The sequence below is a fragment of the Branchiostoma lanceolatum genome, chromosome 7, assembly GCF_035083965.1.
Source record: "Branchiostoma lanceolatum isolate klBraLanc5 chromosome 7, klBraLanc5.hap2, whole genome shotgun sequence".
In the NCBI taxonomy this organism is placed as follows: Eukaryota; Metazoa; Chordata; class Leptocardii; order Amphioxiformes; family Branchiostomatidae; genus Branchiostoma; species Branchiostoma lanceolatum.
The window spans coordinates 20,970,153-20,988,370 of NC_089728.1; the positions used below are offsets into that span (position 1 = coordinate 20,970,153).

General features: G+C 41.0%; 1 protein-coding gene across 4 annotated transcripts; it reads left to right on the forward strand.

The window, feature by feature from the left end:
- Positions 1-1,327: 1,327 nt before the first annotated feature.
- On the forward strand, positions 1,328-11,266 carry LOC136438115 (uncharacterized). Of its 4 annotated transcripts, none has more exons than XM_066432818.1 (6): positions 1,328-1,537; positions 7,006-7,127; positions 8,145-8,290; positions 8,901-9,156; positions 9,706-9,776; positions 10,328-11,266. In XM_066432818.1, the coding sequence occupies exons 1-6, from the start codon at positions 1,512-1,514 to the stop codon at positions 10,592-10,594; spliced, it is 888 nt and encodes a 295-aa protein (XP_066288915.1). In that variant the 5' UTR covers positions 1,328-1,511; the 3' UTR covers positions 10,595-11,266. The 4 variants fall into 4 exon arrangements, with proteins under 4 accessions (XP_066288915.1, XP_066288917.1, XP_066288914.1 ...); XM_066432820.1 differs by lacking the exon at positions 1,328-1,537 and adding an exon at positions 4,186-4,285; XM_066432817.1 differs by lacking the exon at positions 1,328-1,537 and adding an exon at positions 5,170-5,295.
- Positions 11,267-18,218: the final 6,952 nt, after the last annotated feature.

Here is an 18,218-nt window from a genome sequence, read left to right on the forward strand (position 1 = left end):
CACAAAGAGCTATAACTGTATAAAAGCGTATTGTAGACTAATGTACATGTACTTTTCTATAGATGTAAATGTCAGACATTCATGGCATTCCTATACACCTTTTTTCTGCACGTAACGTTTGTGACTTACACAACGTTTCATCATGCTTGGGACCTCCTTTCACTTTTAACTTTACTGTCAACATACGTAGAACGTGGGTGGGGAAACCTCAAGAATTCCAGGTAGTAAAAGGGCAAATGATGGGGCCTGGTATCGGTCACATGGTTGTCGTCGTTAATATAATCATCTATATTACACATCGTGATTACGGGTGACATACGGTTGTAGGAATTTTTCAAACCCCGCATTTTTAAGGAGGTCAATGACTCTATAGAAAATGTACCTTTTTTTAGTCTTAACGCTTGTGTCACTAATAATATCTGCAAATAGAGTCAATTCCAAGTCACCGCGCGGGTGTTTGTAGCCTTTTGTTTTAATATTTTCGAAACCTTTGTAACAGCCTGACTGAGATTATTAAATGTCTAGAAGAATTTCGAACCTTTGTTTGACTTTCGAAATATTTTCTACTGTCTTCCAACATGTTAGAAACATTTCAAACGTCGAGTTAGATATTTATATTACTTTCGAAACTAGTAGAGGTTTTAGAATTATATTTGTGACAACGGCTATGCCCACTTACTGGTAGTTTCTTGAGCGATACGATATTATCAACAACCATTCTAAGTTACACGGTGTCATTCCTGTCACTATACAATACACAACAAACGTTACATGATACGAACTCAAAAGTGTTATGACGTCCTTAACTAAGACACGCACACAAAAACGCGCAACCTTCAGTTGAATCATTTCCCGGTCAGAGGATAGATTCCCATAAGCCGTGTCTGGTTTCTGAAACTTTGATGTCATTGAGGAAAAGTAGACAAGACGACTGCTGACAGCTAGACAAGGTTAGACGATTTACGTAACGCCGGAAGTATCAAATCTTACCAGAAGGTCAAAATTATACAGCGTCATGAAACTCAAACACGTTAAAATAGCTTTTTCTTCATCCACTAGCATCTTCCTCGCCCTTAGAAACATCATTTTCAACCCAAAAGTTGCAAAGTTTTGTCACTTCGACTGGAGATTGTTACAGGCACCTGTTGCTGACGCCATGTTTTTTTTTCTAACGACTACCTGTCGTACTTCCGTGTGACGTCACATCCGGCCAAAGCCTCACCTGCTAGGCTACTACCATATAAGGAAGTGAGCGGTCACCATATATGGAAATAGGGCGGCACCTGATGACACATTTAAAACTCTTTAACCCCACATCTTGGAAGTCGCACCTACGCACATACCTACCCACACGTGATAGAAACTTGCGATTCATTTGCAAATTTTAGACGCTAAAAATAAGTCCTGAAGTGCCTGTCATGTAGAAAAGGGGTTGGTGGGCAAACCAGAGTTCAGTCGGAAGAAGAAGTCCAGACGAACAAGTCAAAGTCAAGTTCGGTCACAACGTCACCATGCCTGATACCACGGTCCCGCCAAGGTATGATGTAATACTTGCTTCATTGCCGAGTGTATCAGTTGTAATATTCTAATATTTGTGAGATACACATCATTTTGATAACCTGGGGGCCACCCTAGTTAGTTTACCGGGGGCTCCCACACTCGCTCCCGTAAGGAGTACTATTATGGGAGCGTCGTTAAACTAAGTAGATGGTCCCCGGCCCCAGGCTTATCATTTTACTACTACCGGTAAACTTTACATTGAATGATGTCACATCTGTCCATAGACTTCGTAGAAATAGTTTAGTTGTTTTTTTTTTATACAAAAGTCGATTGTTTTCTCTAAACAGGACTTTGGGGTGGGTGTAATGTTGAGACCACACAAACCCACACCGTCCTCTTACATTTTATTTTGTGCTCTCGATTCCTCGCCCCATGGCGCACACAGCGCGTAGTTTTCTTCAAACAATTTTACTCAGTCGAACACCCTCTTAGCTAAGTTAAAAAATGTCCACAGAAAAGAACAGGAACGTATGGCGATCGGGAGGGGAGTGGTTAAGTACATGCCTCAATTTTATGTCGTATATATTTGAACTTCGTAACTGCCATACGTGTTAGTGTTCACTTTGGTAGTACATGAAGAGGTATTTTTTCACAGATACGTACGGATTCAACGTCTCAATAGAAAACTTAAATCATGTAATGACAGGTCTTTTTGGTCTATATTTAACTGTTCAATAGACATTGCCCAGGGGTAATTTTCGTTGATGGTTGAACTGATGGAATTAATTGACGGGGTTTTCCAGGTCAAATACGGCAACTGATTTCAACGTCACAAGACACGATTGTGTTGTATTGAAAATTTCTTATAAAGTACGTGGTATTGTACGACAATTCCATTTTTTTATGAAAGGACCCCTGACTGACTGCAACTTTTTAATTTTATCATTGCGCTTGTTTGCTAGCCTGATACAGTCTAAATCGCGCTCCTAGCGGCCCCTAGGGGATATCCACTCAGCCCCTGGTAGCGAGAAATGTGTAACACAGGCTAGAGTTACGGTAGCTTATTTGGAGGGATAACTTGTCTGACAAATTATTGTAGCTATGTGGACACTTTTCCCCAGGTATCTTTTTAGAGACATTTGCGTTGTCGTGTCCTTCAATCATTTTTTTCACTGCCGGGACAGTTATTGATTAAATCCCATTGCGACACCAAAAAAAGGATACTTTTCAACTTTGTCTAAACTTGCTTTGGTCATTATTACATCATGGGTGTTATATTTGGTGGGTGGTCTGTTGGAATTTTCCACGGAGAAAGTAGTCTTGCATCACCTTAAAGTCACAAGACGCAAGGACTTTGCAAACTTCCCCTTTCACTTTCTCATGGTCTTGAGACCCTTACGACACCAGGGTCGTCGGTTCTTGGAAGGAGGGTACAGTGTTTTGTTCTCGCCCCGAAGAAAAAGCTTGCATCACCACAAAGCCTGTCACTGACCACAACTGCTGAACGTGCTTTTCAGGTGTTTGCTTTAGAACAGTCTAAGTCTTGTGACCTTCATTACCTCATCGCTGTTTAAGTGTTTGTGTGTCCGCTTAAGTGTTCATGCGAACACTTCAATGCGAACTTACATCACATGGCAGTCACAAGACAAGAAACGACTTTACTTTTGTCGTGCGTTGGTGTAAACGAATTTTCACTGATCCCATTGCATGTTGGGAACAACATCACATACCTTGACAATCAAATATAGACGGAACTACCTTAGAGCTGGCTGTCCAGAAATCTAGCGCAGTTGAGTTGGTGAAGAAGTTGGACGGAAAATCGGTGTATAACAAACTTCGAATTCGACATCTTCCAAACAGGATAGTGCACTTTCTTCTAAAAGCATATTTTAAACATTATACTTGGAAAGTGGTGATGCAATCTAAAAACAGCTTTTTCTAATCACAAAGAGCTGCCTTGCAAGATATCTCTTGTGTGATACGGTTAGATGTTATATTGTACCCAACCTATTCAATATCGTCGCTTGACGTTTCATGGAAAAGTAAATAATTCAATGCGGTAGTATACGATGGCGTGTCAAAAATCGACTCGTCAACTTCAATCTTGCCGGAAAGAAGCATCTATTAGCTCACTGAGCTCATGAAAAGAGGCTGTTTTGCGCGTGGATTTGAGTAACCGTCACGCGAAGGCATGGCGTAATACAGTACTCTTTTATCAAGAAAAAGCTTTTGAGATCCCGCACGAAGAGAGTCAGGTCACTAAGCTGAGGTCATTTCTGTGTACTCTGGACTTATGCCAGTGTCTTGGTGTGACAATGTTTTCGTGTTAAGGCTTGTGTAGTCGGTATTTGCAGTCGAGAAAGCCCCTGCAACAAGGGAAGCATGTAGTGTCTCTAACTATACGCTGATATCATTTCTGTTTATTCTGGACTCACGCCAATGTATGTCCAGGTGATGTTTTCGTGCTAAGGCTTGTTAGGTATTTGCAGGCCTGTATCTAGGGTGTAGTTTTTGACAAGGGCCCTTGAAAATAGGTGTCAATTGTCTGTTTATATTGCCTTGTTGATTTTTACAAAAGCATCGAAGTTGTATTTGCAGGTGAGAACGATAATGTTTCAGCATAGTAAGATTACATCACCGTTTAAGTACACAGTGTATTTACTTGAGGATCCTTGAGTAGTGAGAAATAGGCCGTGGAAAGGACCCTGTCGACATGATTGGCATGTAGCCTTGGCGGAACAAAGCTCGCTACCAGCGGTGTGTGGAAGAACAGACAGTTTCCCAGGTGATTATTTCGCTCGAAGAAGCCCATTGTTGTCAGCGTTCTTTAAAATCATGTCTGGAAATCCCTTTAGAAATGGAAAAATGATTACCACACTTTTTTTTCGGAAAACCCCGGCTAAGGTAACGCCCGCTTATGGTGTAACATTACGTTATTTCGTAATCTTTTTTATCTAAATCACCATCTAAACGAATATTGCCATCAGTATAACGTTGTACAAGTTATGGTGCAGATGTGAAAGACATTATTTCAAGAAAATCGTACCTTACGAATCGTAAAGTAAGAAATACGTCGCAAAGCCAAGGGGTTCTTTGGATATCCTTCGTAAACTTTAGTATGTAAACAAAAAGGAAACAAATAAAAACTTAAATCAAGACGATAGTCACTACCGGGTGTCAAAGATACCTCGGCGGTGGAAAGCGCCGTCAGCCCCGTAGTAGCGTATAGAGCGCCCGGCCTAACGACGATAGACTGGATTTCAGGTTAGATAGTCACAATATCTGCAGCAAAATCGGTTGGAAAATTACGCATTTACCGGTCAGTCACCTTTGTCCCAGAAATTGTTGTTTGTCACAAATGTAGTACACAACATGGCGGTTCTGTGGCACTAATTGTTTTCTGACTGGCACTGGCAAATACGCCTGTCGATATCACATTGACACTACAGACATGTAGCTCGCTCAGCGTTTTGGATAGGAGTTGCGTCACTGATAGGGGAGAGTTAACTTTTAATTAGTGGGTAAACTTGTTGAACGAATGGGGTCGGTTGGCCCTGATGCAACATGTTTGTTTGGGACTGAACAAACATCTCGTCACCTGGAAAACTATTTGTCATTTCTAGCGAGGATTAACTACGTCAAAACTTTGAATACATCGCCTTCTGCGTGTAAAACTGTGGTCGAGCTACGGAGTATTATTATAAGCGCTAGTTTTAAAGACAGTCGCCACAAAGAAGCCGTCCGTATGGAGCCCTGCGTATCACCTGCGACCGATGTCCCGCCAAATCCAGAAATGTGGGTAACGTTTGTTAATTTTTACCGAAAAACTAAGTTTAGAAACCCCTCTCAAAGGCCGGCAGCGCACTGAGTTATTTTTTGCGGTCGGGGAAATAGCGAAGTGGTGTATGGGTATGTCTTGCGGTTTGGAGTTAGCCGTGGGGAATTTGGGCTGGGATCAGTTTGTGGGATTGCGAGTATGTATCGTCGGCCAAAGTCCATATTGTCAGCCGCAGAGAGTCGTACCAGTTAGCGTTGTTGAAGTTTTCGGGCAAATGACTGATCATTTTGTACAATTAGAAGATTCAGAGGTACTGCGTCAGCAATATACCATACCGGTCGACTGGACGCCTGTTTAGTGCTTAATTTTCCAACGATCATTGCCTGGTTTGGTAGTCTTTTGGTAGAAAATCTTCAAAGCAATTACGTAAGAATTTGGACGGCGAGGAAAATGTCGACAGAAGAACACGTCATGATTTTTTACGTTGTCTGATTAGATTGTATATACATCTCAATCAGGTTGGATGAATGACATGTCTGTCATTTTCTCGGTCGCAACGTTTTTTGACACGCCTATACAACCATGCGTATTATCGTTTGCAAGCTCGAGCACAAAAACACATTTTAACCAAGATTGTTTGTTTTTCTGGTTGCTGTTGTTGACGAGCACATGAAAGAGTATACTTGGTTATCTTTAAACAAAGAGATAGTATTCACAATAACAGGAAAGTGAGTCTGAAAAAAAGTCCTAATTCTGGACTCATCATTGCAAATCCCTATACTTTAGAGGTCGGCACGGTTTCTTTACTATAGTTAAACCAAGGTTGCTCAACAATGGAACAGACGTTGTTTGTTTGCTTTAACCGCAGAAACATTTTGTTTGTACATTGCAAATAGTTTTGATGTTGATTCACTCTAGAGGCCTTCGCACTTTCAGAGCTTGAAGCGGAATGCCCGCTATCATGGTCCAGTGTCTTCTTGTGCGCATGCGTGTTGTACGGTGTAAGCGTGACTATTTGCTTAACTAATCCTGAAAAGTGCAAAAGGATTTGACAACAGAGAACACGAAAAGCCTGTCCCAAGGATTATTCGGCTGAAGGCCGCAGTTATGTACATAGGGGCGCTGTCAGATCAACAATATGCACCTTCTACGTAATCTCCAAGCAGATGTAAGGATCCGGATCTTATTTCTTCCCGACAATTGCGAAGCGTTAGAAGGGTCGCGACCTCACCAATCAACCAAGCAATCAATCAACAAATCATTCAATCAACAAATCAATCAACCAGTCAATCAATCAATTGATTGATTGATTAATTATTAATCTGAAATTCTAACACGGGCCTGGAAAAAATTCTCGCAGATTTCTGTCTTTTTGGTGACGCCTCAGGACCGGTGCCTTTGAATTTGCAATGTACTGTACCCCAGTAAACTGAATTGTTTGCAAAACGTTGGATCTTTCCAAACCTAAAAATGGGCCTTCCTGCCAAACCGGGAACGAGATACAAACTAGTTCTACGCTAAGTTACTGTATATGCATTTAAGTTCGCGTGTTTTTTTATTTCGCGGTAGAGAGAAAATTGATTTTTCGCGGTGGTTTTAAGTTCGCGTTTGAAATAATAATAGCGCATAATTGGCCCAAAACATAAAACCACCGCGAACATTTCTGCATTTACAGTAACTTAGTAAAACGAATAGATTATAACAACGGCTTTGTGTATGTTTTACAGAGGTTTAGACGAGCCAGATCTCGGAATGATCAACCGGAAGCACTATCGCCCGGAATGTGACCCCGGAAAGGACATCCTTCGCAAACTGTGGAGTGAAGTGAGGAAGGAAAAGAGCGATTCAGGTAAGAACGAGGAAACGCAACCCGTAGAACGAATGTAAATGTTACCGACATTGACGGTAAATGGTGTTTACTGTAGAAAAGCAGCAACAGTAGGCCTATGTAGAAAGTTTGCAAAGAACATTAATACTTCTACCATGGCCATGTCCCGACACTGACTACCACAAACCAGAGAGAAGGACAATGAGACAACAAACTAAACTTGACCGACTGCCGGCTCGCACCGAAAGATATAACAAAAGCACATTACCATACCTTATCCACCTCTTAAATAACCCCATATAGTAGGCCTACCAAGAATTTTAGAGAAATTTTATTAATGTAAAGGTATATGGTTTTATTGTCACTGTTTGCAATTTCACATAATTCAGCCGATATAAAGGCTGCGAGGTGAATGGCAGTGTATGATTTTATGGCATTAATTGTATTGTATTCTTTGCGGAATGAAATGAATAAACCAATGATGGTGAGGCCGAGAAGCTACTGGTGAGTTTATATGAAGCACTGCACTTCGTGAAATTCTCATGAATTGAAAATTACTTGTTTGTGGCCTTCAGGACGTCATGTCCGTTGTACACTAGTAGCTTAGGGATAAAAAAAAACACAGAAAATGGCCTTTCAGAAAGTTCAATTTTTTTTAATCTTACACGCTCGAAGGTCCACTTTTAAACGTCCAAGATTTTTTTTTTCAAGGTGGACTTATTTGTATCACCAGCGGGGCTGGAATCCAAGAAAAAATGCTCACTTTGTCTCGAGCTCTTACTTTGAAATCCTCTCAAAAACACAGGAAATGCCATATCAGATGGTTCAATTTTCCGGGGGGGGGGGGGTATACCCCCGGACCCCCCTAGGAAGCTCGCGCCTACGACGCTTGCTGGTCCCTCAAACATTAAAAAGAACCCCCCCCCCAATCAAAATCCTGGCTACGGGCATGGATACATGTAATTTCTATTTTCCATTGATGATAATGACAGTGAAAATCAGCTAGCTGTATCAAAACATCCTTTCTTCCGTCTACAGGACGTTTCCGTCTCCTGGCGAAGTCAATGCGGACTCTACTAGTACAGGAGAAGGAGGCTGAAAAATGGAGGAAAGTCTTGCTGCACATGGGACAGTTCTCCATGCCGCAGATGTACTCAGAGTTCCTGGACTTTACTCACAATGTGGTATGTAAAATCAGACTTCAAATTTTTTGTCACATGCAAATACTATGTGGACAAGTAGCTTTTGTGTCTTTTCTTTAGCAGAATACAGTTCCTACATTTTATGCATTTGGACAGGACAAATTTTGATTTCACGACCCACCAAAATTACTCGATTCAAACAAAGTTATTTCAGTATGGTGTTTCCTTGATAATTATGCAAATCACATCCTAATTTGCATATGTCTAATCTAACAATGTCGACTTTTACGTCGATGAAGATTAGACATCCAGGTAATAAGATACGCCAAAAAGCAATTAAGGAGCTATTGTCCCCTTTTACTTCAACCTTGTCTTGAGTTGTCTAATTCGCTTCCTATTGGACTATCTAAAAATTTGTCTTCTCCTTATTTGCATATCAATTCATAGTTCGTGGTTATAAACCTGCTGTTCAACTGATCTTGCTCACAGTCACTGACGAAAAGTAGTGGATGCTACTTGAAACGTCTGACCGTTTCCAAAATCATATCCAGTTGTTTGAGTAATTGCTTTTTGGCGAATGTCGACTTTTGTTGCGAAAGGTGTATGTTTATGTATGCGATTAAAGTTTTAAGTTTTCTTATTGTTTCTGTAGATCTTAGACAGCTTGGTGGAGTTACAGAAGATGTCGAAGTCATCATCAGCTAAGAAACTGCCGGTTGTGTCCGAATGTCGTCCCAAACCCGCCATCTTGGATCAGAACACCTGGCTGGAGTTCGTCATGGCGCTGGGCGTGCCCGTGGAGGATGCTGGGAGTTCTGCCGAACTGACCAGAACGTCCGTCTGCCTGACTGGTCGGACGTCTGCTGACCATCTCCGGACAGTCCTGAGGCTATTGGACGCTCTAAAGGGTAAGTTAGATATTTATCGTTGTCCCTTTTCAGAAGCCTGCACCCGTTTTCCCTTCTAGACGGGTTACATTCAGGACGTGACTTTGTTGGAATACATTTCATCATACGAAAGCTTAAGTCTCAAGTTGTCAATCAAGTTTTCTTTTTCAAACCCCATAATCAAAATATTGATTATCAATTCTATCTCCGCGAAAGTTATGCTTGTCAAAGAAATAAACGATAAAGATAGTTGTCGACAAAAAAACAATGAAGTTTTGTCAATTTAGAGACATGTGCGGTGCTCTCTGTTGATTATATTGTCCTCGGATAGGAGGTTGAAATGGAGGTCCCGGGTTTGAGGAGAGTCACACTTCGAGCACGTTAAAGAACCCATCGCACTTACCGAAAAGAGCAGGGGTCCTTCCCGGTGTGAGTGGTTAATAACCTACAGCCGCACATGGGTTCGCGATTAGTAATAGCCTCCAGCTTTTTGGGCAATACTGGCATGTACATGCTGAACCAATAAATAAATGAATAAATCATATTGTCCTTCTCTTGTGTCTTGTTCAGCTCTGGAGATCGGACCTGTCCGCCACCTCAGTAACCTCACACCAGACGACAGGAGAAGAATACGGGACTTGGTAAGCACCACTAGCTGGTCACGCAAATATGAAACTAAAATGTCAACAAAACTTAAAGAAAAAGGGTCTGAGACAGAACTGGAGACCACCGACACTTTCACTGACATCGTCAGATGCATAGGCGGAGGCTCGAGCCCCGCTCGGCACGACCGTTTGGGTTTGCATTCTTTCGGATGGTGACGTAAAGCCGGCAGCAAATATATGGGGGTCTTCAGACCTCTGTACGTAAAAGAACCCAACACACTAATCTACTTAAGAGTAATGGTGACTTGGTGTGCTTGGCTAATTGATCAGAAACGCGTCTGACCTCTGCACGTAAAAGAACCCAACACACTAATCTACTTAAGAGTAAGGGTGACTTAGTGTCCTTGGCTACATGTAGTTGAGCAGAAACGCGAACCCTGCGAATCAACATTTCACTACTAGCTATTGATTATACATCGATTATCAAACTATTTACCGTATGTACTAAAATTGTCGTATATTTGTTAAAGTAAAGTGGACAAAACAAATATGTAAAGTATACTTAGTAGCTTTGTTTTCGTTTCCAGTTGGGCCTGTATCTGCAGTATCCACAGATGGAGCTAGACCTGGCAGACGGGAGACTCCAGGGACTGTGGGGGAAGTACACCCCTCAGAGGGAACTACTGGAGGGACTGGGGCTACAACAGTGCAAGGAGGACAACCTCAAGTTCATCAGAAGGCGGGAACGAGACGGGAAAGAAAACGCGTCGCCAGATTTTTCCCTGTCCTGCATTGAGCTTGGCTATGTGCTGTTGTTAGCGCTGTGCCCTCCGAGTTACGAAACACAAGTTTAACCGTCTCCCTGCTGCCTAACTCTGTAACCTATAGGGAATTGGGTGCCAAACGGCTACTTCAGAGTGCTAAAGGTTAACCATACGCAAATACACCTGTCTGTCAAATACGTACTATCAAGTAGTTATGTTTTGTTGCTGTTTTAAGATTGAATGATTATCAAGTTTATATGAGGCCACAGGTTAACATATTTCTTAAAAGTTTCTCCCTGTTTTGAGCACGTTGCAAGCCCAACAAGTTTTAGAATGAGCCTGTCGAAGAAAATAGCTGTTGAATTGTACTTGTGTTTGTGGAGAGCCACACCTCAAGCACGTTAAAGATCCCACCACATATCGAAAACAGTAGGGTCCTTCCCGATGTGAGTGGATCAAACCTTACACAACTTACGTATACAATAGCTTGTGACGGTTCAAAACAGGCGTATTATGCCTACAGGGCCTTACCTATAATGGGAAACAAAGAAACATGTTTTAGGTTTACAGCAACGGTTTTGATGTAAGCAATTTTACTTTTTACACTGCAATGATGGTTATGTTTGCAATTGTGTGGGTAAAATCTATTCGGGCATATGATGCAAGCTATTATTCTTTTATTATTGTTTGTAAATGATGTTACGCATGGGGAAATGTAACGTCTGTATATAACGGAGAGTGTTCATAAACATGCAATGTTGATCACGTTATTTTCTATATTTCTGCATCCCAATATATATCTTTACTGATCGTTAAAGGGGGCAGTTCGATATCAAATGTATTTCGTCTTCCACCGCTTTTGAGGTACAGTAGTTATTATGTTTACCTTCACAGAAGTAAACATATTGTTTTTGCTACGTTTCCTCTTCCTCTTCTTCTTCTTCTTCGTCTTCTCCGCACAAATAAAAAACATGAATATCTCCAAAACTAGCTATATAGAGCTTGGAATATCTTGAAATCCAGCAAGCTGGTAGGCCCGTACATACGACACTGCACCATGGTCGTTTTGTCCCATATAGATGCAAAAAAATGGTTTTATGCGGCAAAAACTGGTGAAAAAACTAGCATTTTAAGCACTAAATGGAACTTTAGAATCTTGATAGAATGCCAAACGAAGTTTAGAAGGCTGTTCGAAATAGGATCCGTGGCCGCGGGGTGAATGGAACACGCCGTCGAACTCGTAGAACACAACGTTCCAAATGAGTTCCGCGGGCGGGGCCGGGTCACCCGCGGCCATACTGTAAACCAGCGCCATCTAAGCTCGGCTTCACAACGACTCAACTTAAAACCACTCATGACACTTGGATGGCGGTATTAAATGCAAGTGTTAAGCGCACACCCGACGATGCCGTACCTCGATTATCATTGTAAAATACCGCGGCAACCTTTCCTCACCCGGAAGTAAAGTTCGGCACGCATCAAAACGCCAATAAAGCACGTATATCATACTAAGGAGTTTACACACCAACTATCCGTAAATTGAGTGACTGACATCCCAGAAACTGAAACCAACTTTTTTGGAAAAAACTGCGTTTTATGTTGGTAATCGGTATGAAATTATCTAAAATAGAATTGAAATGTTTTTTTTTTTACATGCCGCCTTGGAACACCCGGTTCGGGGTCATCCGCGGTCATAACCAGCGCCGTCATTTTTGTCTCTGGGTGCCATGTATATAAGAAAAAAAACTACTTTTTCACAAACACAAACCATTTTTCTACACAATAAATCCATGCTGACATTTTGCTGTGGATGGGTGAATATGTAGCAAATCTAGCTACCGCCGGCGTCATTGTTGGCGATCTTGAGTGTTACAATACAGGAATTGTTGATAGACGGCAAAATGTTGAGTTTTTTGCAGCTTCAACCACTATAGATATAGTCTATATAGTCTTCCAAAGCTCGACTTGATCAGCTTGACAACGACTCAACTTAAAATGACACAGGGTTGGTGTTATTGAGTGGTAAAGTCATACCGACGATGTACCCCATAAAAGTTTCACTGACTGGCCGGCAACTGTGGTAACGTTAACGTTACATGTAAATATATGGTAACGTCTTCGGGTGCCATAATAAGTTGCACTTTGGTTGTCCCCTGACTATATTCAAACCGCCTTGTTTTTCGTCCAGCGTGCTGAATAAGAAGTTTATGCAAAGAGCGCTAGCTGTCGTCTGTGTGAAACACGGATTGGTGTATAGTTAACCGATTTTTACATAACCAAGAAAATTTGAGCATAAGCAACGGCTACGTTCGCTGCAAGGTCACCGATTAATAGTGGTGGCTATTACATACAAACACATACAACAATCGTCATGCAAAATTGATTTTTACCCTGAGACTTAAAGGTGAAATGCAAAATACACACACACACAAAACGTGGGACTTGATAACTTTATTTCGCGATTAAACTGACTGAACAAGCAAGATATGCCTAAGGAGGTTAAAATTGTAACGTTACCTTATGTCATGGTCATTCCGTTTCTCAAATTATGTGATACTACATGTACAGCGGTGGGCAACGTCAGTCCCATGGAGGCCGGACAACGCCGTCAGGGTAAATGTACACACAAGGAGGTTCTCCGTATAAGCTCCTTGGATAAGTCGGATAAGTGTTTGATAAGGTTCGTGGTCGGCTTGCACATGATAATTCGGCGCGACGTAAAATGTTGCAAAAGTAATCCTTTGAAGTTCGCATGTTGATTATGACTGACAGGCGGCCCGCTTCTGATGTGCGTGGGGGTGGGAATCATCGCAAAGCAACGTAAATGTAGATTTTTTTCATTGCTTGTTTATTAATTGAGTACTACCGGGGTCTCGGCTCTCCAGTTTTTGCTTGTTTTTTTAGACGCCTCCAAGGCTTTTGATAGGGTAAACCATTGGACCCTATTTAAAAAACTCCTTGACAGAAAGGTCCCGGTGTATTTGGTGAGGTTTCTGGTTTATTGGTACCAGAACCAAACAATGTGTATTAGATGGAACAATGTTTTGTCTCCCTGCTTTTATGTATCAAATGGGGTAAGGCAAGGGAGTCTGCTATCCCCGCTACTATTCAATGTATATATAGATGATTTAAGCTCGAGACTCAGTTGTACTAAAGTAGGTTGCTATATAGGAGGCTGTCTTGTGAACCATCTTTTTTACGCTGACGACATGTGTTTGTTATGTCCTAGCCTTAAGTCTCTGCAAATACTTGTAAGTACTTGTGAGGACTTTGGTTTAGAAAATGATGTATTATTCAATGTAAACAAGACATGCTGCATGTACTTCCCGAGTGCTAGTTTGCCACTTTTACATCCGCTCCCGTCGATCAAACTGTATGGAGAGTGTCTGAGATTTGTGACATCATTTGTATATCTTGGAATTGCTATTAATGACAGACTGAGTGATGATGACTGTATCCTTGCCCAACTAAGGGGCCTGTATTGTCGAGCAAATACTATAATTCGAAAATTTTGTCTTTGTTCACCTACTATTAAGAAAACACTATTCACGTCTCACTGCTCCCAACTCTTTGGGGCGCAGTTATGGAATTCTTTTCGCTCGAGTGTTCTGTCGAAATGTCGAATTGCCTACAACAATTGTTTCCGTATAATTATGAGTTTCCCAAGATCTTGCAGCGCAAGCGAAATGTTCGTGTGCAATCATACCGATACCTTCGACGCCAGATGGCGTAAACAGTGCCACTCCTTTGTACATAGGATTTTCAATTCTAGTAATGCCATTTTACAGTCCGTACTTAGGTCCGACTCTTTTTACAAGAACTCATTTTTCACCAACCTATGGAGCCGCCTCTACACATAGCCATAATATTGTTAGTTTGTCTCAAAATGTTGTATATAATCTTTGTTTTTCATGTTTGTCCCTATGTCATATGGGCCAGTGAGAGCCTGAAATAAAGAAATAATAATAATTAAAAATCATCGAAAAAATAATAATAAAAAGAACACAATACTGGGCTATGAAAAAATGATCGTGCGGTTCAAAACATGTCTAGATCTGTTTTTGCCCTGGATTGACTTGAATTACAGGAAAGATTGTGTGCATACTTTTAGGATTACATGTACATGTGGTATTGTGCACACTGCAGAGGTCAGTATGATCGGCAACTGCGGGTGTCAATCTTTAGGATCATGATAACCAGCGATTTCCGTAAAACAAAGTCTTTGCCGTCTTTGGTATACCAAGCAATCGGTCGTCAATGTCAACATGAATTGGATTGAAAAGCAACACGGCGTATTAAAACGGCCGCTAAGGTGCCGCGCGCCTACATCGGTAAAAACTTACGCACGGCAAAAATGTCACCAGCAGAGTGGAAGTTAGTTTCACGAAAGTCCTCCTTCTCTTCATCTAAAATCTTCTCAAGATTGCATTATATATGACTTAAAATCCTTTACTTTTACAAAAATTGCAGATGTCACAAAAATACTACTCTCGGTCTTTAAATTTACAAGGGAAATGACAATATAATAATGCACGCACTCGTTTATCGGCGAGCACAATGTTAGCAATGTGTCGCTACGCCTCCGTGTCTTCGACGATAATTACCGAAGTTCACCTGTTTGTGCAACTATATGCCATTCTTTGGAAAGGGCACAGGAGAAGAAAACATGGTATCCGAGTTGTGTCGAGTAAAGGAGATTTTTATGGATATACTTATGTATACAATTCAATGGACTCTTGTGATGTCGGTGGAACAACTTTACATTGGAAGGCGTATTCGCCGTGCTATTGAATAAATCTCTCATCCCCGTAAATAGACCCCTTTCCAAATACCGGCGCCATTTTGAATCTAGCGCGAGCGAGCGTGGTTCGAGCGCGGGAAAAGTAAACACACGGTAAAGACCACGGCAGCAGTAAAGCTAAACTATGGCGTCCACGATAGAAAGCAGCGTTGAGTCATCTTCGGCGGCGAGATGTTCTCCTCCTCGGTGAAATCCATCGATTTATTTGCATGGCACAGGTAGATGATATTGTTGAGAAACACTTGGACTCGATATCGGCTAGTAAAATTGTGAATTTCTGCTACTTTTCCACAGTTCCTGCCGGGATGTTGAACGCGCGCTACAGTGATAGAATGCCAATATGTTTCCACCGCGTGCTTGTAGTTTCCCTAATAATGTTAGCTAATGTCGAGAAAAATCCCACAAAACATACACTTTACTTGGATTTCAACATGCGCTTGCGAGATGAATGCAAACAAAGCACGGACACTGTAGCCACCGACGATTTCATTTAGCCAAATTACGGATACGAGTGCAGACTTTGCTGATTAGATATGCAAAGAAGTTTCTAATTGAAATGATCCATATGAATTTATTATCTCCTATTTTCAGATTACGTATGTTGCAAATATCGAAAGTTGTTGCAGAAATGCCTCATTAATTATGCAAATAGTGTTCAAATTCACAAAATGTGTGTCTGATAATATTCACCTTTATCTTAAATTTACATGTGTCACTAGCTTAGATATTCAATCATTTGTCACCAATGTATTACAAATTCAAATTGTCATATTTTGCATCATTCATATCAATAAATGTTGCTCTTGAGCCTTGTTACCTTTCTCATGAGAATGCTATACGTATCATTTAGCACAATTGAAATATAAATCTTCCTTATTGATTGTACAAATAATGCATCCATTTCGTTGGTCATCATTATGGTCACTTACAGGTCGAAAATTATGAGAATTCATACGTCTCTTCTGAACTTATCCTGTGTCATGGACATGTGCCAACGCATCAACTAAATGAAGTCCTTGACTAAATAAAACACTTTATCCTACCTGGTAAAAACGTAAAGATAGACCATATGAAGGTAAACATTCTGCATTTGCTCACAAATGTTGCCCCTCTAGTTATACATTCTTTCTTCCACATGTAACTTCTTGTACCGCCCTTTCTCAATTTCAAGAGGGTGGGCGCTAATTACTGATCTTAGCTCAAAGTTATCTAGTAACAGCATTTCTATTGAATATTCGGTTTTCAGTTTTTTTTAAATCTTAATTTACCATTATCTATAGACAATTGATGTAAAAATGTTTGAATAAATACATCTTCCAGTCTTTTCCTTAACAACGCACATATATGCTTCTTATCCAAATGTGAATTCATAGAGTTCCAAGGAAAAGAGTAACTAGCTTTATCTAATATTTCTTTTACATGTTGTAGCCAGCATCTCTTATAGCTGTTAACCGGTATATGTTGCTGACAGAGCAGTGCGTCTACTTGCAAAGGATGAGTGAAAAAGTCTATATGTTTGAGACGTAACCAGTACTTAATTACACAGATGGACATATATCCAAGTCAGGTGGATAAATGCAAAGCTCTGCTCTACAAGCTGTATTACTTTAATTTCTATGTACACCGAGAATATCAATTTACTCCATCCAGTTCTCGAGTTATGCTGCACCCCCCCCCCCACACACACACAAACACACACACACAAACGCTACCGAAAATATAACCTTCTTGGCAAAGGTAATACGGAGCAGTAGTTTGTTAGACTAGACTGTTGCTTTCAACAATTGCCTTTCTAGTTTTCTTTTAATCTTCACCTTTACTTAGATTTGGATAAGAAATTGATACAGGTATTTTTTTCAAAATCTAATTTTACGCGCATTGATTTTTGGCAGGGCGTTCAGAAGATGTATACTTAAAGTCAGCAAGGCCAACTGGCATTGTCTATGTTCTTATATACCTGATAAAGTAACGTGCCGATTGCATAACTTGTATTAATCAGCAACTTGTACTAAAGAAGACGACTAAACAAACATATACGTTTCTTAACTTATCTAAAGCTGACTACGAACAAAAAATAACGAAAATCCATCTTGATGTGACATCATGTTCATCAAGTTAACTAACTTACAGCTACAGCGTCACAATGATTCTGTTGCAAGCTGCAAATGTCGTGCAGTCTAAGACCAAGAACTCATGATCAACCACTCACAAATCACGACCATAGCACAGAAAATTAGACAGAAAACTTCGAAGTTCTGCTGCAGTACAGTAAGAAGACGCTAGGAGCTAGGGACGACACTAGTATCGAACATGACCTTTTTTCTCCGACGTAAGTACTCACCTACTAAATAACATAGAGCCATCCACAGCTTCTCGAGTTGTTCACACACACACACACATACACACACACACACACACACATACACACACACACAAACACACACAAACAAACAAACAAACAAACACACACACACCGTCACACACACACACACACACACACACAGTCACACACACACACACACAAATATTCACAGCCCGTTGCAGTACCGTAGTAAGCCTCCAGGAGTGCCATTACCGAACTTGACCTTCGTTTCCCCGATACCCACACCCACCTACCAAATATCATGAAGATCCATCCACAGCTTCTTGAGTTATGCTGGTTACATCAAACACACATGCGTCTACAGCCACGCACTCTACCATGGCAAAAACGATAACAGAACCTTCTGGCGAAGGTAATGATTGAGCCCCATCAGTTAATGTTTATCGTCAAAGGTCAACGAAAGTTCGAATCACGATCGGTGGGGTTGCCCGGAAGTTGCTCGGCACTCAGAACACATAGAGGTGCCAGTTGGAGTACTGTATTTGACTTCACTGCTATCCTTGTTTTCGACTTGTTCGACCTAGAAATTT